At 43.3% G+C, this 17,278-nt stretch overlaps 1 protein-coding gene across 1 annotated transcript in view; it reads left to right on the top strand.

The window, feature by feature from the left end:
• The window catches only part of ITPK1 (inositol-tetrakisphosphate 1-kinase), a 139,595-nt gene that overhangs the window by 14,467 nt on the left and 107,850 nt on the right, over window positions 1-17,278 (top strand). Inside the window, exon 2 of the mRNA XM_014957559.1 lies at window positions 13,414-13,438. Within this exon, the coding sequence (XP_014813045.1) occupies window positions 13,414-13,438 (25 nt within the window). The remainder of the gene's footprint in view (window positions 1-13,413; window positions 13,439-17,278) is intronic.

The following is a 17,278-nucleotide window of genomic DNA, read 5'->3' as shown; positions in this document are numbered from 1 at the left end:
CTTTTTCTTGTAAGTAGGACCATACTCAAATATTGCATGTTGCAGACAGTTTATTTGATTTCCAGGATCATGTGTAATTTGTGCAGATCACCAAGATGATTCACTGCAGCACTGTCAAACGCTCTATCCTGTTGCTTCTCAGAGAAGTTGGCCACATGTCAATAAATGGAATATTTTCAAACAGTATGATCATCACTTGTTGGAAGCCAAGCTTTCATTTTATTGCAGGCCTCTCTAATGAGGCTTCCAAATATAGTAAAATCATTTTTCTTTGATCTATGTTGATGTAAACTCAAGCAGAAGAGTCAGTTGCAGGGGAAAGAAATTCCCATTATTGGTATTGGCATCTGAATCTGTTCAAATGGAGAAAAGCAATCCAGTTCACATTTCTTTAATTTGTACCATGTATTTTCTGCTGAACATCTTTTCTCCTCAAATGTAGTACTAGGCTGCAGAATTGCACTTTTCAGTTTCCAAGTGCTTTGCTGTTTTCTATTGACATGGTTCAATAGAAATGGAGGGAGCTGCCTAGTGAAATGAAGGTGAAAACTAGTTTCAGATGATACTGGAACTGCTTTTGGCCAGCTTTTATATTTGGGGCTTAAACAGCCAGTCCTCTTTAAAATAACAGCTGCGTTCATAAGTGCCCCCAAACTCAGAGCTGAAGCTTGAAATGCATCTCAAAGGGAGCAAACAGAACAGAGGAACTGACCGCATGAGTTACGTGAGCCTAAACTGATGCAGAGCTTGAGGAGTAAAGATTTATAGGAACGTATCTTAATTATTTTGCGTTAAACCTTTCCACGGGTGTTCTTTTAACCTAATTAAACTTTGGATTGGTACCTGACTGTGTGTATAGCTGGCCACAGTAACTTCTCAGCATAGACTTTTGTTGTCAGTTACGTCTATGAATCTATGACAGACTCTGGTTCTGTAAATGAAGAGGAAAATTTGTTCCTTGCGTATGCAAACAGTGGTCACTTGGTGAGTGTAGGAGACAAGAAATCACAAGCACTCTCAAAGCTAATGAAACTTGAGGGAGACTCGGTGTCTGATTTGTACAGTGCCAAAGCATTAGGGCCATCCCTTGTGGAGAGGGAAAAAAGAGTTGCAATCAGGTTTATTCAGTGAACAGACGTGTTAACTTTCTCTTGTTTGTATAATGAAGTTTTGCATGAAGGAAAAAGCCCCAGACACCTATATATCTTACTTGAAGCCTGGCTGGAGACGAATAAACTAATTTTTGCATGGCAAGTTGCTGAACTTAAATACGTCTCTAATTTCTGCCAAAAAAATGCCCTGTCTCTTTTGGTGATCCAAGAAGTGAAAAAAAAACAACCTTGCATATTACGCATTTCTCATGCATGTCTCGGTGGGTGTCTGGCCTCTATGAAAACTCCCAAAAGCTTTATTCAAGGCTTTTTGCCAAAGTCTTGGAAGGTTGCGGTGGATGTAGAGCATTTGGTTTCAGGGTTAGTGGATTAAAAGCCATTTCTAGATGAAACCTGGCTTGGCAGAAATTCTCTTCTCTCTATACCCCTTGGTTTTAGCAGAGTGAAGGGAGGTGTGTGTTCATTGTGGTGTGCAGGGGACCTGCAGAACCTGCAGCACCAGCCTGGGGCCCAGCAGAGCCTCACTGGCCATACTGGCCTGATTGATGGGCTTTGTGCAGCATGATTATGTTGAAGATGAGAGTAGATGAAGGTCCTTCTCAGAACGTCAAGGCAAGCCACTAGAGTGGTGGTGTTTTGGTTTTTTTTGGTAAGAGGCAGCAATCCAGATAAGGCTTAAGAAAGTAAATCGAGCACCTGTAACATGCTGGAGAGAGGTGATGGGGAGGGCTCAGAGGGAGAGGTGTGGAAGCACACGAGTCTGCTTTAAGTATCTTTTTTCTTTTAAATTACTTAACTCTGAGCTTGGATTAGCTTGTGAGAATAACAGACATCGAGGGCTTTTTGGGTTGGCTTGCCATACCTATGCCTTTTGTAGGAAGGAGCTCCCCCCCCACACCCTGGATACTCTTAATTCATTCTTAGTATTTACAGGATTATGACAAAATTTCTTCTTCAAAGTGTCTATGCTGTTACAACAAATGCTTCCAAGTAGTCTTAATATGCTGAGCATCACCTTGGTAGGAGACCTACAAGCTCTCTGCAAACCTTCCAAAGACTGAAGAAGACACTGTTCTCTTGAATAATTTTTTTGCTATAGCATTGCTGATTTGAATTGCTAGAACCCCAGAGTGCTGTGGTAGCTCCCCAGGTCAATGGTGTGGGATGCTTTACAAACGCACTGCCTAGAGGCATTATGGTCTAGTTAAGACAAACTGTGGATAAGGGATCTGGTAAGTGATTGTTTCATGGTTATTCCTAACACAGTTTCTTTTTCTGTATGTTTTTGTGAGGTAGCAAGCTCCAATGAGATTGTTAACAGTGATTATGGCAGATACCTAAACCTAAGAGAAGTCCTGAAGGGGTCAGATTCTCAGGGGGCAGTTGCCAGGCACTTTCAGAAAGTCTGCTTACTGTATGCTGAGATAGGTTGGGCACTCAGAATTCATATGTGAGCTTGAGAGACTAAACCTGTTCACTTTTTGTTGTCTTCTCTGTTCTTTTGCTTTCCTCTTCCAAAAAAAAAGACAATTGCTATCAACAGTTATGCACGCTGTGGATTAGCTTAGCAGATGTGTTGCACTTCTTGAATCTGAATTCTCCCTGTCCAAATAGAACTGGGAGGTATTGGGTAGGCTTATATGTGACGTAAATATATTTAATCTGAAGATCCCTCTCTCTCTCTAGATAAGATATAGTGAGATATATAGATAGGTAAATATAGCTAGATTTATATTATCAGCCCAAATCCCTGTAATGTTTCTTTGACCTTGCTTGGTTGCTGATAACAGTATGCTGTTTGCATTAATACTGGTAAACCAATATTTGTGATTCAGACAGTTTATCAGCAATAATAGAGAATAATCATTTGATACTTAAATCTGGTTGATAGTGCTTAAGTCTAAAACCACTAATGAAACACCTTTCTGGGTGTCTTAATGTACGTCGTGATTCTATATTGTTCAAATAAGGGAAAAATGGATGCTGTCCCTCTGTAAAACTCACCTTGGCTTACAAAAGCCCCAGAAACCTTCAATATATTTGATTAACCAAAACATGGGAAGTAGCTATTTTAGTAAGGAGACACTGGTAGTTGTTACAGTTCTGAGAGAAGGGTCTCTATAAAATATATATGCAGTTTTTAGTAGCCTTGGTGTACATAAGTTAAAAATTAAAACATACCTTGAACAGTAAGTAACTTTATGGTGGGTCACAAGGAACAGTGAGGCTGGAGCCCAAAGGAAGCCTGAGAATGAACGAAGGCTTGCTTGCATCTGGCTTAAATCTTTTATTTCTGAGAGCTGCTCTCCTCCTACGTGGATATCTCTAAGGGCAATCTGATTATGTTGGCCTTTCAGTACAGATGTGGGGTGGACCAGATTTTTCCCCACTTGCTTCGACAGCCCTGCCTATGCTGGAACAAAAAGATCTCTTCTCTTCTTGCCTCTGCTCTGCCTTTCTCATACTGTTTATCTTTTCCAGGCAGAACGGGCCCACAGCTCTGTCTAGCTTTGACTGTAGTTCAAGAAGATAAGTGAGGTAGCTTTAAACAAATCAGTTCAGGGGATTTCAAGAGTGAAAAATAACATTTGGCTGCAAAACCCAGAAGCTGGCTACATCCTCATTGAGAACTGCAGTCTGCACTAAGCTGTGTGCTGCCACAGTAAAATAGCTCTTAGTACGTGAGCTGAGGAGTTTAAGGCTAGGTGAGGCTCCAGTTTCTAGGCAGATTTATCGGTAGGTAGGCAGAAGCATGGATGTATGCGTTGATTCGGCTCTCTGTGCATTGCTTCAGCACTTGTTAATTCTTTTTTCCTGTTGCAAAAGATGTGGCCTTTGAAAGGAAGTGGACAGGCAGGAAGCTGGATTGTCTTGTCTGATGCAGCTCCAGGATTTAGAGGTAAACCTCCCTGTTCAAGAGTTGATGAAGCAATGCAAAGGCCAACCATAATTATAGGTAGAGTTTGAAGGAGTCTAACTGACTTTAGGTGCAATGGTATCTCAGTCTGAGAGAATAAGCATTTGAGTAATACTATTAGCTAGTTTGGTTTGAGAACTGAGTATAAAGTTAGAAAGAGCCATGCACAGGTATGGTAGGAGGAATTCTGCTTCTCCCTGGACAAAGTTTACTGAGGACATCCAAATGCAGTTGTCACACAGTATGAATGTAAAGCTGTATCAGTCATTGCACCGTTTGTGCCCTGTCGGCCCTCCCTTCCATGACAAGGAGATTGCCAAGATGGTGATGCTTCATAGGGGAGAAATTTGAAGCCTGAACTGAACCCTCAGCCCTGCACTTTCAGGTTGCAGCACTTTTATAGTTGAGGAGGTCCATTAAGTCCTCTTAGGAGCTTTGGCATAAGTAGTCTATTAGCTGTAGCCATAGGAGCTTCAGGGTATTTCCTGACAGTAAATGCCTCCAGTTAACTGCCAGCAGGGTCACTGAGTGTTTCTTTACATTTACTACTCTTTATTTTGTGTGACTCTTTGTGAGTGACCATCCAAATTTGTTGTTAACTTTCTTAAAATGGTGTTTTTCTGGCAGCCCTTTCTAATGCCACTTCGCACAGTTGCTTTTTGAGCGCATAGGGTGTTGCCATCTTTGAAATGAAAAAGGTGAGGACTCATGTCATCTGGAAAACTGAAAAATACTATTTGCTTATTGGTCCACTGTTGGCACAGGGAAGAAGTAGAAGTATCGATTCCTCATTAGCTCTCAGGCTGGAGCAGTTCTAGCAGCATTGTCCAGAAACGACACTGATTAAATGTTCATCTGTTGAGTCAATGCGAGTTGTCCTTTCAGCTTCTATGTAGATAACTTCATGGCAAATCTTTCAGTATGGTTTTATTTGCCTTATGTCCCAATTGAGTACTGGAGGAGTTGATCTGCTATGATCTGCCTTCCTACTTCAGCATAAGAGATGTTAAGAAGTGGGTTAGAGTTTTTTTCTGCAATTTGGCAATATCTGGAAAGTCAGAAGTAAACAAAATACCAATCTGCTAACTAATGTACCTCTTAGTTAATAGATGATTGCCCTTCTTGCCCAAGTTGCATGAAGATTGCCTTGATGAAGAAGAAAATCTGCATACCTGATTCCTTGGGTTCTGCTGGCAATGAAAAATAGAAGGTTTTAGAATCTTTTTTCCTGACTAGTGACTTATTCTGTGATTTAGGAGCATAAGACACTAATTTCTAACAGCTGTCTTAAATTAATATGGGAAGAGAATTGCTAAGAATAATATTAAAAAAAACCTTTTAGAAGCTTTATTTCAGAGAGTAAACTGTTTAAGTGTTCTAGAGTTATAGCACCAAGAAGTTTTATCAACACATGCAGAGAACTTCTGCCTCAGTGTGGCAGCTAATTGAGTGTGTCATGGCACTGGAGAGCAGGTGTGCAATGTTAAGCATCCTTCAGATTATAAACCTGTTAGTGTGAGGTTATTGCTCTTTCTGTTTGTTCGCATGTTTCTAGAAGCCTCTAGTAGCTTCTGCAGTAAGAGTTTAATGTAGATATAAAAAAAGATAAATACCATATCTCTCCCCGGGAGGGATACTGTCTTCTACGTCATGATTCTGCTGCCTCTTCTCAGGCCTCTCTCAGTCATCACTGGTGCCTTGTGACCCTAGAAAGACTTTTGAAAGGGATGGGTCATGTGTTTGCTTATTGCAGAGGGTCATATTAACACTGGGGTGACCAGGGTCGTGGGGAGACAAAGGGAGCTGGGAGCAGAGAGGACACGCATGCTCTTTGCAGCGCTTAAGGAAGCAAGCAGTTTAATTGAAGCCAAAGGATAATGCTGGAACAATTTAGCCTGCAAATTTGAAGGACTCTGACCTTTGGGAAATTAATGTCTTGTAATGAAAGATACAGTGCCAAAACAGCTTGGTTTGAAGATGGTTTTTAATAAGTTTATAAAGAGATCACATGGTGTGGCTGCATGCCATAGCTGGGAGCTGGATCTGATAATGTCTGGTGGAGTAAGCCTATGGCTGAAGACTGAACCCTGCCCAGTTGCTTATAATTGTCATCAGGTACTAAATATGTCTCTAAATGCCTGGTAGGACGAATAACTCATTGCCGTTAATAATTTTTCTGTGCAGCTGTTAATCATTCCTTCTCCGCACTGATGGCTCTTAAGGTTGGTTTTTTTTTTTCTCGAAAGACTGTGGTTAAAGGTTTTATGTCCCTGCTGGGAAAGCAGCAAGTATGGGCTCCCAGAACCTGGGGTCACTAGTTCCAAGAAAAAAGTCTGGCAGAGCTCAGCAGCACTGATCCATCTTAAATGCCTAGTTTAAAAAGAAAACAGATCATTTTGAGTTTGTATCTACTGACTTTATGGCTTTTATAACTTGGGATAGAAGGATTTTATTTCTGCAATACCTGCTTTTTAATGCTGAAATTAGTAGCTCTGTAATGTTTCACTAAACCATTAATGAAACTTTGTCTTAATATTTAGCGACTAAAGGCAGTTTATTTTCTCTAGTTACTGCTTACAGTGTCTGGTTTCTTTCTTTGGCTTCTTCCTCCCTGCTGCTTGAACCTCTGGAGTCGTGATGCTGGATGCATGACTTTATCCTTGCTCTTGCAGGGTAAGGGGTTGTGGGTTTCTGGCCGCATCTTTGCTGTGAGATGCTGGTGAATGTTTGTGTGTGTTGTGGTGGGAATTCGTGGCATGTGGAAGCATTGTGGTGCCGCAGGTGAATACCAGAGTGATGCTGCTGCTGCCCTAACCAAGATCTTTTTCTTTTCTATTCCCTTTCAGGGTGCTTTGTTTTGATACAGCACTCTTTAGAAGCACTTTTATAGCTGTAAACGGGATGAATCAATGCTTTGAAGATGTGGAGAATATCAGGTGGTTCTACCAAATGTCATGTGTGAATGGGATGGTGGTGTGAAAATCACTTATGGTGGTGTAGTGTCTGATGTATGAGGGCTTCTATTGCTTGGACCATCCCCTGTTTATAAAACAAGGAAGAAATGCACAAATGTGGCGACCCTCTGTGATTATTTTTTTCCTACTTAAAAGGTCCTCTGTGACAGCCCAGAGTCTTGTCACTTTATTTCCTTTCTTGTTTGGACCTGTGATGCTTTAGAGAGTGAGAAAATTGAAGATTCCCTTCCCCAAATGCCAACTTTTGATCCATTTCAGTCATAAATCATTCCAAAATACTGATTACTGAAGGGGAAAACCTTGCTGAAGGGTAGGAACAGTTGGATCTAAACTGGTACAATTAACTCTGTTTAATTGCCTGCTTGATAGTCTGCGTGCAAAAAAAAAAAACCTCACCAAAAATCCCACATGACAGCTGAGTCTTGCCACGTTTCAGATGCTCTCAGTTAATGTCAGCGTGCACTGATGGCTGCAGCTGCCAGCCAGGGACCCTGGGCAGTGAGCACCCCGGTGCTGGGGTTCCCTCCTGGTTACTTCCCTAAGAGACAGTAAGGTGGAGTCCCTCAGTGATGAAAAGCAATAAAAGCATCCTCACAAATATTTAGTAACAGAAATGCAGGGTGGAAAAACTAAGGCGAATGTGCAGAGCTTGCCTTTGTGGCAGGAGGAGAGACGGGCTGTCCGCGAGGTTGCAGATGGCCAGCACCGGCTGGTTTTCATCCTTAGCTCTGGTATTGCTTGTCCTTCCTCTGTGCCTGATAATTTCAGTGTGGTGGACAGTCTTAGTGGCTGCAGGTTTTTGCTTTGGTACATTTAATATTTATAGAACTCCCTTTGATGCCAGTGTATTGCTTTTCTAGAAAATGCCTTTTTTTTTTTTTAATATCAAAGTAATACATTATTATTATTTGCCACTTTTTACATGGGAAATTTTGGAGGTGAAACATTCTCCTATCTGAGAAAATGAACTTCACTGCATGCACTAATAACTTCTTAGGCTATTAAAACGGATATGAAGATTGCCTTTTACTTTTGAGATGGTAAATTCTGTTTGGCATTTTTCAATCTGTCACTCAGACCAGACAGCAAAAATATGTTACTTAATTTAACCATGGCTATGATATGTGGCTTGGTAGTCATTTTCTCTTTTAACTGTCATTCACTATAATGTTCAGGTCCTAGATGCTGTGGGGGATTAGTCCAAACTGTTTACTTTGGATCTTAAAAAAACCCCAACAAACCCAACCCCAAAAGCCAACTGTTCTACATAGTTTGAGGCTGTGGTAAAACATCAATTCCAAAACACCCATTCATGTGCTTTTAGTAACTTGATATTGAATTCTTCTCTAAATCCATACATCATTCTAACTTAAACATGAAGTCAACTTGCATGGTAATTATTTTAATCCCTATTGCATATGGTAAGGCTTGCATTAACCAGTAGAGTTGTTTACTGGTTTCAAGTATAGAACTGGTAAGTCATAACAGGATTCTGGGTTTTATTTGGTATTGCAGGCTGATGCAGCTGTTACTGAAATGTTTTTGTTTTTCCTTTAAATGTTAAAATGTGTGATTTAGCAGAGCTGTGTGCTGAAGGAAGGGAATACACGAAGCACCAGTCAGTAATTTGTGCTGTGCCTGAGTAGGTTTCCATAGCTTTGAGCATACCATGCCAGTTGAAGACATTGAAGCCTTGCTGTTAGATGTTAGGACGAGGGATAACTGTTTTAAATTGAAAGAAGGGAGACTTAGATTACTTAGATACTAGAAAGAAATTATTTACCATAAGGGTGATGAGACACTGGAACAGGTTGCCCAGGGAAGTTGTGGCTGCCCCATCCCTGGAAGTGTTCAAGATCAGGCTGGATGGGGCTTTGAGCAACGTGGTCTAGTGGGAGGTGTCCCTGCCCATGGCAGGGGCTTGGAACTGGATGATCTTTAAGGTCCCTTCCAATTCTAACCATTCCGTGATTCTATGTTTAGTTCTATCACCTTCAAACACTTTTCCACCTTCTCTTTTCTCCCAGAGGTTTTCTAACATTTGTTAATATTTTTTTTTTTCTTTTCTTCCCCCCTCGCCCCGGGCTGATGATTGGAGTACAAGATCCCTGTCTACATGATCTTTGGAATGAAATATATTTTAAAAATAGTGACCTCTGGGAAAATAGTTTAGAATTGACCATTTTTCAAGCATCTGTTCAATGGAAGCAGGCAGATCCAGTCTCTCTTTGACCCAGTTGCGTTGCCTCTTTGGAGAGAGAAGGGAAATACAGCTAATTATGATATTTCTTTTCCCCTCAGAGAAAGAGACTTGCTGTTGGTTTTGTATAGTCTATTGCCGATACCAGGAGGCAGTCAGGCCAGCTGGGAATGTCAGCCCTTCCTCTAGTAGACTGTGACTCAGTTTCAAGCTACATGGGAAGAAAGAAGGGTCCTATACAATGCCATGAGGGACACAAGAGTAGTGGTCAGTACTGAAGTCAAATAGCCCCCCATGGGAGACAGCACCTTTGACGTAGGCATTGGTACCTCTGGAAGCATTCCACCTCGCCTGGACAGGTTCTTGCATCCCTCTCTTAATTGTTTTTAACTGTCTGGCTTGTCTGCAGATTTTGCAGTTCCCTGCTTGTGTCTGAGCCGTGGTCCCCTACCCAGGCAAGGATCTGTGGTCTGCGTTGGGAGAGGAGTTTGTTGTAGTATCCCGTGTGTGTTAAGTGCATCTGTGGTGCATGTTTCAGCATAGCTAACAAAAGGCCTGTCCTCTGCTAATGAAACAGCCCCAAAGAGCCTACACCGAGTCTGTAGGTTGTGTTTTTCTTACTAGCTCTTTAAGCACTGTAGGAAGAAGCGGTGGCTGGTCCATGGCTCTCTCAGACTCCCAGAGCAGTTAATCCAGCACCGTCTCATCTCCATTGAGTGTCCTGCACAGACAGCCCCTTGTTGGGGAACTGCTTGTGGCCCACAGCCTGCTTTGTTCTCTCTGATTGCTTATTTTTTGAGGGTCCTAGAGTCTCTTGTGTGCAGGATCCACTTTCTCTCCATGCCTGTCCCTCAGCCCTTTCCCCTGTGAGATGGTTAGATGGTGTTGCAGTCTTGCTTGCGTAAGGGATGTCTTCCTGCCCCGAGCCTGCAGCTCTGACCTGCCCAGTCACAGGCTTAGGAAATCTTGGAGGTGGAGAACCAGCTAATGCCAGAACTGAGGTGCGTGGTTGTTTGACACCCTGGTTGTTTGGATACCTTTTGTTTTTAAAATAACTTCCTTTCAAGAAAAGCTATTTTGGTAGAGGGTTCTTACCAAATTAACTAATCCTCAAAATAGACCTGCTTGTATGGTTTCTCATCCCCTGGGCTTAAGTATAAAGAGTTCCCATGACTCAGGTAGCCAAAAGGGACCATCCCACCCACGTCCCTTCTGGAAAAAGGGGAAGACCCAGCGCTACAAGCTGACCTTGATAATCCCTTTCTCCTTCCTGTACCTTTTTAAGCACGTGTGACATGACACCCAACAGCAGGCACCCCTTCCCTCCCTGCTCGTGCGCGGCTCTGGCTTCTTCCCTTCTGCTGGGGCAGTACTGTCGGTTTCAGTAGAGTCCCAGTAAATTTACAAAGTCAGTTTTTGGGGGATTATAGAAAACTTTTGGACTGATTTTTTCTCAAGTGTGTTTGGCATCCAGCTTGCAAGTATTTTTCTTCTTCAAAGTAGAACAAAGCCCATTCAGTGTGTATGCAGGCATGGCAAGAAATGCAGCCTTTGCCATCAGCCTCTATTCTTCCAGGGGCTCTGGAGCAGTCCTGTCTGAAGCCTGGTGTATTTCAATGGCGGTTCTGAGTTGTTCTGTTTACTCCAGGGCAGACAGAGCAAAAATGTGGCTAGTTTGGCTGTTTCAAGTTTTAGCTTACGATCCTTGGAATGCTTCTGAGTAGGCTGCTGCCCTAAGTTACAAAAAAGCATTCCCCACCTAATATTTCTTATTTATCTTGCTTAGCTGTGTGAAAATCATGGTTTCAACAATTTGGGTATTAACTCTTTCTCTACGAGAGTAATATTTTGTCCTCAAAGCACAATTGGAATGCATCTGGCCAGCCTCAGGTGATGGTCTGCAGCAAAGCTTCCCAGCCTGTAATGGCAGTATATTAATCACCCACCACTCACAGGCTACTGTTATCTGCAAGCGGGCTTTGAAATTCTCTGCAAGAGGTGCTTGGTTTCATTTTCTTTTTAATTTCCTTGCTGAGTAACGACAAGCTCTCTGTTGTGGCTGTGCTTCTAAGCCAGAGAAACTCCAGACTGGTAAAGTGGAAGAAGGGAGCAATTTGTGTCAGAGATGCTGATTGATCGTCTGTCCCTTTGGGCGTCTTTGTAATGGCCTCCCGAAAGAAAGACTTACTGTATTGGGTGGAAAACTGGAGGAGCCATTGTGTATTCAGCAGTGTGCAGCAGTTGTGACTACGGACACCGCCACAGACGCTCTTAGATAGAAAAGCATTGAGGGCAGAGTTAGGCAGTCCTGCTCCGTGACCTCCCCAGAAAGGGTCTTTGATTTTCACAGATGGGGTTAGTGGGAACGAGGAGGAGAGATTCCCATCTTGTGCTTACTGAGGCTTTTGATTTTGAAGTTAAATTTCCTATGTCTTCAAAGTGAGGAGAAGGTTCTAACATACTGTAAGTAGCCTGCGTATGTTGGGAGGGTGGCATGGAGCTGGGATGGCTGGGCTTTGTGCCAGGAGTTCAGTTCTGCTTTCAAGACTAGAGCAGAAGTGGTTTGTTTTGCTTGATAACTTGTCAGATTCAGTGACCAGCATTGTCTGACCAGCTGCGGGTACCTGAATCTCAATTCTCACACCAGCAGAGTAGATGATCATCTCTAGACATCTGCCTAAATTGGCTCTACCAGTTGCGGTTCTCAACATTTTGGTGTCAGATTAGTAGGTCTCTCCAGTCTCTGATCCCTGGTGTTTTGGGATCACTAGAACGAGTCCCCGTATGGCTAAGGCAGCATTCAGGGGCTTGGGCCTCTCTGACAAACCCCAAGTCTCTGAACTCTGCTCCTGCAGGAGCCAGACTGACTGCAAGTCCTCGAACTGAAGTCCAAGGGCATGTCTGAACCACGGGCATTGCACTCTCTGGTGTCCCCACACCCAGACTGCCTGCTGTCTAGAAGGGGGTGTCACAGCCCACTGTGCTGCCTTCCCTGGTCACATAGCCTGGTGCGTGTCCCTTTCTGCCCAGAGGAAACCACAGCACCAGGGGCAGACGCACACACAGAGTCCCATCCCAGCCTGTGGCGTGACGCTTGCTCCAGCTGGGACGGTGGAGAATACTCGCATTATGGGTTTGAATCTGTACATGTTTGCTTGTATAATTTATTAGCTTTTCTTTGGGCACAGCTACATGATGTAGGGGTTGTTGCCTCTGCTGAAGCCAGCACAGCTCGGTCCGTCTGACACAGTGCAGTACCAATCACCAGCTGGAGTTTCAAATAATTGTGGTTTTGAGGCACCGCTTCCAGAATGGATTGTCTGTCTTGAGCAGTGGATCTGTGGGGATGTGTCTATGATGGAGTCGGAGCGGGATGGCACATCTGGGCAGGGTGCTCCGGCTGCAGGGCAGTCTCTCTGTTATGGACCTGACCTCTGCCCGTCCCCTTCCCTGCTCGGTTTGCGGAGCTGGTCCGTGGAGACTGCGTGGGCATCTTTGTGCTTGCGATGGAGGCAAGCCATGGGACACCTTAAAAGTTTCTTGGCGAGGGTTTCAAGCAGAGAACAACTGATGCAAGTCAGTATGTGTGTAGCTCTGGAACATATTCTGTGTGCTCAGGGGATGGGGGTAGAACAAGGCCGTAAATAAGAGGATAAATGGCTGAAAAGTTGTGTGTTCATGCTCCCTGATGTTTATACCTTATCTTTGGATCAAAATCAAAGATCTAGCAAGGATATGGAATGTACTGTGATGCAATTCTCACACTCTGAGGGCAGATTTGGAAGGGACCTTAAAGATCATTGAGTTCCAACCCCCCTGCCGTGGGCAGGGACACTTCCCACTAGACCAGGTTGCTCAATGAGAAATGAAGAGCAAAGTAGAACTGACTAAAATGGAGATGCTCCCTCCCTAACATCACCCATGTCCTACCTCTGTTCACCTGGCAGTGTATTAGTCCCAGCGGTGCAGCTCCTGAGCGTGCACCTTGGGTCACTGCTGGGGCTGTGTTTCAGAAGCTGCCAAAGCGTTTCCTAGGCAGGGAATGGAATTGCAGAAGTGCTTTCCTGAATTTGAATCAGGTTCGTCAATGCAGATTTTTATTGTTTGCATTCCAGTATGAAGTAACCCTTTTCCATTAGTGTTTGTTTTCACGTTGCTCACGTTTCCAACATTAACTATTCCTTTTTTTTTTTTTCTTTTCTTTTCCAGGAAAAGAGGAGTGGAAGTAGTACAGGTGAGTAAAAACTATATTTGATTTATTTTTCTCCTTTATATTCTTATGAAGAAGGTTTACTGATTTTAAATGCTGACATTTAGATGTCAGCATGACCTAGGCTTAATTATTTTTTGTTCTTTCCCATTCAATTCTGTGCTATATATACTGTTCTTGGGAAAATAGGATCCCGTTTTCATGAAGTGTGTGTTGAGCCCATCCAGCCTTAACTCAGCTGGTGCCCTGGTGAAAGTGGGAATGCAGTTAGGCTTTCCTTGTGCCTGTTAATTAATAAGATCTGATAGCTAATTAGGCAGTGTTACTCTGTGTTTATTACATTCACAGACAGTCGGGTTTAACAGGAGAAGGAATGTTCTCATAACCTGATGAGCAGAGAAATGATAGTAAGTGCCTTTGAGTTACAGCCCATCTGCGGATAAGTTCAGGTGTTGGCTACATTTGTTCTTTCCCCGGTCTTGAATGGTCATATTTCACCCAAGATGTTACTTAAGGATGATGGCAACTTGGGGAAGGAATTATGTTACTGTGACAGCTGTAACATAGAGCACTATAGCCCTAAAAGATCAAAGGGAAAGCACGCTCTTTCATTCTGGCTTATTTTGTATACTTAGAAGAGCTGTGTGTCATAGGTTTCACTCTTGCTGATGCTCACCTAGTGCTTGTTTTGCACTCTGAGGTGGTCAGTGTGTCCCTCACACTTGCTTTCTTGTATCTCAGTAGCAGAGATGAAACTGCCTCAGTAGAGAGGACAGAGGAGGAAAGCTGGGCGTTAGCCACTCATAGTTGAGGCTGCTCGTAAGTCCATGTGAAAGGTGCTTCTCAGCACCAGCAGGGAGTAGGGGAAAAGCACTTAAAAAAAAAAAAAACAAACATGGCCTGATTTTTCAATTTATTTAAAGAATCCACTACCAGAAAAGGCTTAAAAAAACTGGAGAATATGTCTTTCAGGTATGTGTGTGTGTTTCAGAACTGCATGGTATTACAAGGAAGAAGGGCATACACTTTACTAGTTGCATTTAACCTTTCACCATTATAGCATCATCTTCCTTAGTTGTGCCTCCTATTGCTCAGAGTTAAGGAGCAGGTTCTTTCATCAGTTGTGATAGGAACATCTTGATTGAGATGGATAAATACAAACCAGCATTTGCGAAGCACAACTTCACAAGCAACAGAGGGAGAAATCTAGCCTATATTTGTGTCACTGTCTAGGGGACACTTATTTTAATAATACCCCAGTCTACTACAATCCAATGTCTGCATTTGTTCTATGTGCCTTGCACTTTCACTGTAGGTTGGAGCAGCAAGATGCTTACATGAGATGAATTCAGTGATGCACAGATTAGCCGAACAGGGGGCAAACCCCATTTTACCTTGTGGACTGAAGTTGCTGTCGTTGCGCAGGTTGCCTGGTAGACTTCTGGTGTTTGTGTACTGTAATGGCTAATCGTCAGATAGACACAAAATGATTGGAAAGGATTTCTTTACTAGAAGAGCATTTTGGGAAACATTCGGACAGAACTAGACAGGACTTTGTGTAAAAGGACTTCATGGTCTCAAATTTCACAGCATAGTTGAGATGTCAGGCTGACTTATACTGGGAATTTGTGCCCCAAAGGCACACCTCCAACACTGATGCCTACCTCTGTGCTACAGTGGGATGGGTGGCTGTGTGTGATCACCCCTCACCTGTCACTTGTGTGTTGCTTCATATATCCTGATGCATGTGTTTGTAACCAGTAAGGAATGTGTCAGAAATGGGCTCTTTCTCCATCCAACATCACTAGGAAGCTTCACTTGAGTCACTTTGCGAGATCTGTCCCACTAGCCCTGCTTCTAGATGGAGGATGTCTTGTGTCAATCTGGTGGACATAGTTTATTTGACAGAGGGAATATTGTTTCCCTGTGTTAAGCAGCAGCACTTGTTTGATTTCTTTCCCATTCTCCTCCTTCAAAGAACCTATCCTGTTCAAGAGAAACCAGCTCTTACATCTGACAATAGACAAGCAACTCAGAACAAAAAACCATACAGGCTGTTTATCTATTTTCTTCTTAACATAAATTCAAAAATTTTCTCAAGGTAGATGTGCTTTCCAGTAATGAGTTGGAAAGTAAGGTTTAGTTACTGGCTTCCAGACAGCAAAGCACAATGGGCTGGTATGTGCTGACTTCTGTGAACAGACATCAGATTATTCTTTTCCAAAGATGCTTCACAGGAGCAGGAAAGAATTTCCTACTACTAAGGGGAAGACTTTGAAGTCTTCAAATAAGCACCTGTGTGACTTCTGTTTCCTTTCTGCAGTGAGGAATTAGGATGGTCCTCTGTTCTTTACCTAGGCTGATGAAATCCTCTCATTTTGCTTTCTTAATGCTGATTGTGCTGTACAGACTATCAGCAAGCTGCTGCTAAACAGCAATTAACATTCTGTGACTTGTGTTCAAGTTCTGTGTTTTGTCCTGTCTCAGACTTTCAGTTACAGCAGAAGGAGTGGTTCCAGCTTTCTATTTATATTAAGTGTGGAAACATGCACATCCTCCGAGGAGAAATAATGGAAGAATAGGACTAGCAGTGGGATGCTAAGCAGGCATGCTCCTTTATCCGGTAGTAAGACATTATTCAAGCATCGCATTGAAAACAGAGAAAGACTCTCTCAACTTCTGTGGTGATAAGTAATTGGGGTTTTTTTAGAAATACTGATTAAATTCTAAGATAATGAGAATTCACTGTGAACTCAATGCACAGGAGCTGATGTGTGACCTTATATAATAAAATTGAGTAGCATCCATCAAGCTCTCTGGTTTGAAAGACAGTACAGTAGATGAATTAAATAAAAAGCTTGCAATGTTATGAATTTTCCAAAGACAGTATGCGTCTGAGCCTGCACCGAAACATTTGGGAGCATGAACAAGTTAGCTCATTTCTATTTTTCCAGTGAGCGGTGGCGGAACTCTGAGTACCAGCATCTTTAAGATACGGCAGTGGTTTGGATCTGGATTTGCTTTCTGCAGCTTAAATCCAAGTCAGTGAGGCAGCTATATTGCAAGAAAAAAACCCAAATGTCATCTTGTCTTTTAAATACAGGCTCTTCACAGAATTCCATGCTATATCTCTTACCTTGTGGCGGGTCATTTGCTTAATACCTCAGTATCGGGGTGCTTTTTGAATTATGGTGCTTACTTGTTTGTGAGGTGAGGAAGTGCTCTTGTTCCAGTTTTGCAGGAGGGAAGGCAGAAGGATGTGTCCCAGCTCCTGCAGGGAAGGTGTTGGTGTCCCAGTCCCAGTGCTGTCGGGGGCCGCGCAGGGCAGGAGGTGGGCTGTGGGGTGCCCAGTGCCAGGGGTGCCCAGTGCCAGGGCTTCCCCGCGCTGTTTTGCGAGGCACCACGGGAAGGGGAGAGCAGATGAAGGTGGTGAGCAGACCTGGTGTTGCTGGCTTTCTTCCAGCGAAAGACAGCACTGATTCGGCTGCATTTAATCTGCAGGCTGTTCCTGTGGCTGTTACATACCTCCCCTTACAGGGAGGCAAAGAGGCAGGCCAGTCGGAGCTGCCTTTCTCGGTGTCCAAGTTGTTCTCTGTCATCCTCTCCTATTTTTTTTTTTCTTGCCAGCTCTTCCAGCCTCTTGCAGCTGCCCGCTCAGTTGGAGTGGCTTCAGCTGGTGGCCAGAGGATGTTCTGAACAGGTGACAAATGTGACTGAAGCCCATCTGCCGTGGTCTGCAGGCAGCAGCTGGCAGGGCTGAGGCTGAGCAGTTCTTGCACTGGCATCGGAGCGGCTTGCCAGTAAATGCTTACATTGAAGCATTTCTTAATAATTTCTTCAGTCACCATTTCAAGGGACAGACTG

This window comes from Calidris pugnax, unplaced genomic scaffold (assembly GCF_001431845.1).
Source record: "Calidris pugnax isolate Ruff unplaced genomic scaffold, ASM143184v1 scaffold211, whole genome shotgun sequence".
Classification (NCBI taxonomy): Eukaryota; Metazoa; Chordata; class Aves; order Charadriiformes; family Scolopacidae; genus Calidris; species Calidris pugnax.
Note: the sequence above shows the minus strand (reverse complement) of the source record. Positions and strands in the feature narration are given on the sequence as shown.